We start from the raw sequence: 5489 nt of genomic DNA, 5'->3' as shown, positions 1-5489 counted from the left end.
AGCGGTGATGTCATGATCATGTGCAAACATGTTTGTTTGTTTGTGTGCATCAGGCCTCAGGTGCAACAGAGAGGAGGTCTCACATGGTTTCTGTCCTGATTTGAACAAACAACACCCCTAAAACTGCTTCATGTGATCACAGATAATTACATAAAGCCCTCTGTATGAACCAAAACAATCTATCAGTTTCACCCATTTATCAGTCCCAGATTTGATTTCAATGCAGCAAAACCAGCATGAAACAGCACAAAATGCCGCATAAAATCAGCAAGAATAGAGAAAAGATACTCTTTAATACCTTATAAAGATTGTCACCTTCTTACAGTTGTAATATTAGATCTTCTAGTCACAAACAGAGTGCTAATCTAAAATTTACACTCAATTTAATGCAATACTGAGGCCTGTGTGAGCAATAATGAATTAAACGCTGAACTGGGACCAGAATTGGGTCTTACTACAATAGCGGTGATGTTTCCATTAGAATTATAACTTTTCTTTTTCAAACTCAAGAAACAAATCCAATAGTACAATAGCAAATTGTTAAAATATGAAATAAATTGTAATTATACTGTATATATAATTAGAATTTATTTCATATATTTGAACAATTTATATATATAATTCTAGCATAAAATATATAAATTAATTAAATATATATTATAAAAATAAAATATATATTATATATTTATTTATTATATATAATGACATATATAATTTTTATACTATAATTATACTATTTAAACATATTTTGTTTTATATAGGAAAAATTGCAGCAATTGCAGAATGACCCATTTATTTAAAAATAAATATTTGAAAATGTATTTAGCGAAAACCAACAGTTAAAAAAATGGCATGCAGGGAAATCATGGCACGTTCGGGTTGAGGGTTTGATACCTGTCAAATGCTTCAAGCACTGTGTGATGTGTTGTAGGTTGGTGTGGGTCTGATATGGCTCTAAAAGGCCAGTGTGCGGCCCGTCTAAGTCTATGGTGCAGCACACAAGACGTTTAATTGGAGAACACAGGCACCTCTCATGAAATACAGCAACATTTGGACAGAAAAGACGTTTAACAGATGTTTGGGCCCATGCACGTCCCTCTCTAAGTGCGTTTTGACACTTCCTGCGCTATTTGGCAGCATGTTGGTGTTTTGCCAAAATGTAAATGTGTAGGGGGAACAACAAAAACATCAATGCAACTGATAAAATGACAACAAACGGAAGAACACTGACTAGACAAGACATGAGCACTGCATCTGTTATACTGTAAATCACTGCTGCAGATCATATGTGCTGTAAAAAAAAATGTTGCAATGTTATAGGCCTCCTTTAGACAGCTGTCAGTGAATGATATTCCCTGAGAATTTAGTCATCTAGACAAATGCATCACTTCATCATTAACATACATTCAATGCAGCGTCACTATCGTGTTCCTGTAAGCACACACAACGTTAATGAGTTCACATATGACCCAATCTGATCTTTACTGCAAACTAAAATGGTGTCTTATATTTCTATAAACGTGACTCAATAATTTTTGCACATTCACCATTACATGGGCTGGGCCACTTTTATAGTGTGTATCCACTGGATGGCACTGTGACTATGGCTATGTTTGGAACAGCATACTGCAGTATGTAACACAAAGAAACGCAGATGTCCTACTACAGTTTTTGTACAACTTTTTTGACTTATTTTATAAGACTGTTCAAATTTAGAGGGATAGTTCACCCAAAAATGAAAATTTGATATGTTATTATGGATTATGGACTCGTATTTTGGCCAGAAGTGACGGTTTACAGTTAAAATGCCCTTAATGATGGATTTGTTTCTTACAAACACGCAGCTTTTGGCTTCACAAGACATTAACTGATGGACTGGAGTGGTGTGGATTACTTGTGGATTATTGTGATGTTTTTATCAGCTCTTTGGACTCTCATTCTGACGGCACCCATTCACTGCAGAGGATCCATTGGTGAGCAAGTGATGTAATGCTACATTTCTCCAAATCTGTTTTGATGAAGACATCTTGGATGGCCTGAGGGTGAGTAAACTGTCAGTAAAGTAATTTTTTCTGTATTATTTGAAAACAGTATACAGTGTGCATTATATACTACACTAGATGCAGTACACTAGTATTCTATTCCAAACATAGCCAACTTTCTCAGATACTGATACTGCAATCGGCATTTCATATAAAATCTTGTTGTTATAAATCAACCACTTAATTTACTCTGTGTTCAAATCAAGTGACAATCACACATTCACACTGATACACACCAACAACCCACAACAAAAGCCATTCTGTTAACGTTACATCCTGTTGAATCTGTCTTAAAGTCCCTCATTCGTGTACTTGAACAGTCCATGTGCACTCAGATCGGACAGAGAACAAAGTGTCCTGAGAACTGATCAACAGTCTCTTTTGAAGAAGGCCAGGCCACTTGTGCTCCATTAAATCCCTGAGTTAAAAAATGAAATCACTCCCCCAAACATTAAAACACAGAAACCAGTGTGTGTCCTCCTCTCTGTGGCACCCGTCAGTAGCGGGGATTCTGGGAGCCGTAGTTTCTGGGATACAAAGGGCTGTAAGTGGACGAAGGGGGTGTGTAGCGGGATGTAGAATACTGGAAGTGGCTGGGAAGGGGGCGGGATTGGGATGAGTTCCACATGGAGCGGCGACTGGCCAATAGGGGCGAGCGGTAGGGCGAGGAAGGGGCGGAGCCTGGGGAATAGTGCGACTCACTTGCATAGCGACGGGCCAGGAGGTTGGTGTAAGTGTGCGGTTCGACGACGTATGCCCGGACGCCCATCGTCCAATGGCGGTACGGCATGGTTGGGGGCGTCCAGGAGGACGAGGAAGACGATGCGGGAGATGACGGGGCCTCCAGGGAGGGCGGGCTATTGGGGGCGGACAGGTGGGTGGGTGTAAAGGTGGGTGTGGTGGGCGAGGTGATGGCGGCTGCTGCCGTAAGGACCTCGGTAATTGTCAAAGGGGTGTCGGGAAGGGGCGGAACTGGTGTTCCACTTACTTTGGGCGTGCTGCTCCTCAGCCGGGACATTTTTCCCACACGGGTCCGGTGCGACTGCTCTTGGTCGAACTCCAGGTCCTCCAGTTTCTGCGTGAGGGCAAGTTTTTGCTGGATGGCCATGCGGAGGAGAGAGTTCAGCGTCTTTTTCTCGTCCTCCGCCGCCACGAGTTGTCTTTGCATCTCGTCCAGCTGAGACACATACTCGTCACACCTAAACAGAAAGAAAGGAGAAACTAGTATTTGGGCTGCATGATTAATTGAAACAAAACCGATAAGGCTGTGTTTTATTAAAATAAATGATCATAATCGTGTTTTCAGTGTCTCAGTTGACAGAAAATGTGGATATAACGCACATTTGGGAACGCAACATGAGCCAACCATCTTTCCAAAGTTGTAATTAGAAGCACTTATAAACTGCCTGTTGTCAATAGAAGAGAAGCTTTACAGGGCTTCCTGTAGTTTTCAGCCAAAATAAAAACTTGATGGTTCAACTTAAAATAATAATTATTATTTTTATTAAATATTGTTTTTTATTTTACAGTGAAATATTGCAGTGTTACAATTTTCATTTTTTAGAATTTAATAATAATAATAATAATAGATTTGTTTAATATTTTTTATTTAGTGTAGTAGTAAAAATTATTATTATTATATAGTCATATTGATATACAGTATAACCAAAAAAATAAAATAAATAAAAATAAAAAAATCAATTAGATTTTTCCATGCGGTTTTCAGTCAAAAGCATCAAAAGCTGGATGTACAGTTGAACTGTACATTTATTTATTTTTTTTCTTAAATGTTTTATTTTACAGTAAAATATTTCAACAGGAATATTTCTTATTTTGTTTCAATTATTATTATTATTATTATTATTATTATTTTACAGGGATATATTACAATAGCATTTTTTCTTATTTTGTTTTATATTTTTATGTAGTAGTAATAATAATAATAATTATTATTATTATTCAGAGATATTGATATATAACCCAAAAAAATCTAAATAATAAAAAAATCTGAAAAATCGCAATTAGTTTTTTCCCCATCATGCATCCCTAATTAGTATGGCAAACATCCTCTCAGATGTGCTGTGGACGCTCTGGTTGACTCATTATTCAGTCATCTGTCCAATTGATTTTGTTCTCAACTGCAAAAATAAACCAAATCTCATGCTTCGACTGCAGTCTCGAAGCTTATATATGATGCTGTCAGCATCCTGCACCAGTGAACGTTGTAAAGCAAAGTTTGAGAAGTAACTAACTTAAATAGAATTTCAGCAGCATGAAAACTGGAAAATAGTATCGTTTTTCCAGTATTAAGCTACGTTTTCCAATGAGTAGCTTTGTAGTGAAACAAAATGCTATTTTTGCACTTTGTATTTTACACTCTATCCTAAAATGTGCTTCTATATAAATAATGATTTATTTTGGAGAATTGGTTCATTTAAATGGTTCATTGAAATGAACTGCAAACAAATGAATTTTGAGTATAGTGTTACGGTGCATATTTCTCACCGTGTGGCGAACATGGCTCTGAGGGAAGAGAAGGTGGCCGCATCCTCTTTCAAGGCCTTTAGCTCATTCCTCAGCTTCATCATGGTCTCCGTCACCATTGTCTTCTCGTTCTCATATTTACTCTTCAGGTTGGCCAGAGCCCCCTCAGCCGTCTGTGAGCATTACAACCAACATTATGTCCAATAAACAACTAGTTCTGCCAACAGTAAGTTAATTAAGCATTATTGATTTAATATAGACCACATTATGACCAATTAAGGTGTTTTCTGAAAAGAATGCAATTACATTTTTCTAACTCAGAAACCACAGTTAAAGATGGTTACACATGGATTATAATAGCAGCCCTGCTCAATATGTTCGTTTTGATATATGGGATATATTTACCAAATAATTGCTCTGGTTTAAAGGCCCACTTTAAGAATATCCTCTTGAATTCATAATCTAACTTCATTCAGTGAACTGTTCATTCAACTGAATGCTTGTCGTTGCAGTAACTAAGAACTACTCTTGTGTGTGTTTTCACATAATAATGGATGTAGTAATTACTTTGCGGCCCATAGAGCGCAGCACTTTCTCTCTGGTGTGGGATCTATAAATCGTAATGTCCATTAATCATCTCTGGCCTGGAAGGGTCATACAACATGCTTTACAACAGTGGCCAAGAAGTATGTGTCGGATAGAACAGTCCCTTTTCATCAACGTTTCATTTTACAGGCTATAGATCAAACGCCTCCGTCGAGGTGCACCACTCCTCCTGAAACACCATGTTTACAAGTTACTGGAGCTTTTGCGAAAGAACTAACTGTTAGATTTGCCAATGTTTGCCAGATTTGCAAGATGAGGTGGTTGAGCATGATTCATTTGTGGGTGCTTTTAGGGATGACTGAGACCATTTGGGGTGTTCATATCTTATATCAGCCCAAAATTTAGAGGTGTTGGGGG

At 37.7% G+C, this 5489-nt stretch overlaps 1 protein-coding gene across 1 annotated transcript in view; it reads right to left on the bottom strand.

Moving 5' to 3' along the window:
* Positions 1–2041: 2041 nt before the first annotated feature.
* Positions 2042–5489, bottom strand: part of LOC107718550 (protein bicaudal D homolog 1-like) — a 16310-nt gene continuing 12862 nt past the window's right edge. Inside the window, exons 4-5 of the mRNA XM_016525664.1 lie at positions 4548–4699; positions 2042–3241 (exon numbers count right to left, since the gene is read on the bottom strand). Coding sequence (XP_016381150.1) covers positions 2539–3241; positions 4548–4699 — 855 coding nt within the window. The 3' untranslated portion in view covers positions 2042–2538. The remainder of the gene's footprint in view (positions 3242–4547; positions 4700–5489) is intronic.

Source organism: Sinocyclocheilus rhinocerous, unplaced genomic scaffold (assembly GCF_001515625.1).
Source record: "Sinocyclocheilus rhinocerous isolate Xijiao unplaced genomic scaffold, SAMN03320098_v1.1 scaffold423, whole genome shotgun sequence".
In the NCBI taxonomy this organism is placed as follows: domain Eukaryota; kingdom Metazoa; phylum Chordata; class Actinopteri; order Cypriniformes; family Cyprinidae; genus Sinocyclocheilus; species Sinocyclocheilus rhinocerous.
This window is presented reverse-complemented; position numbering and strand designations above follow the sequence as displayed.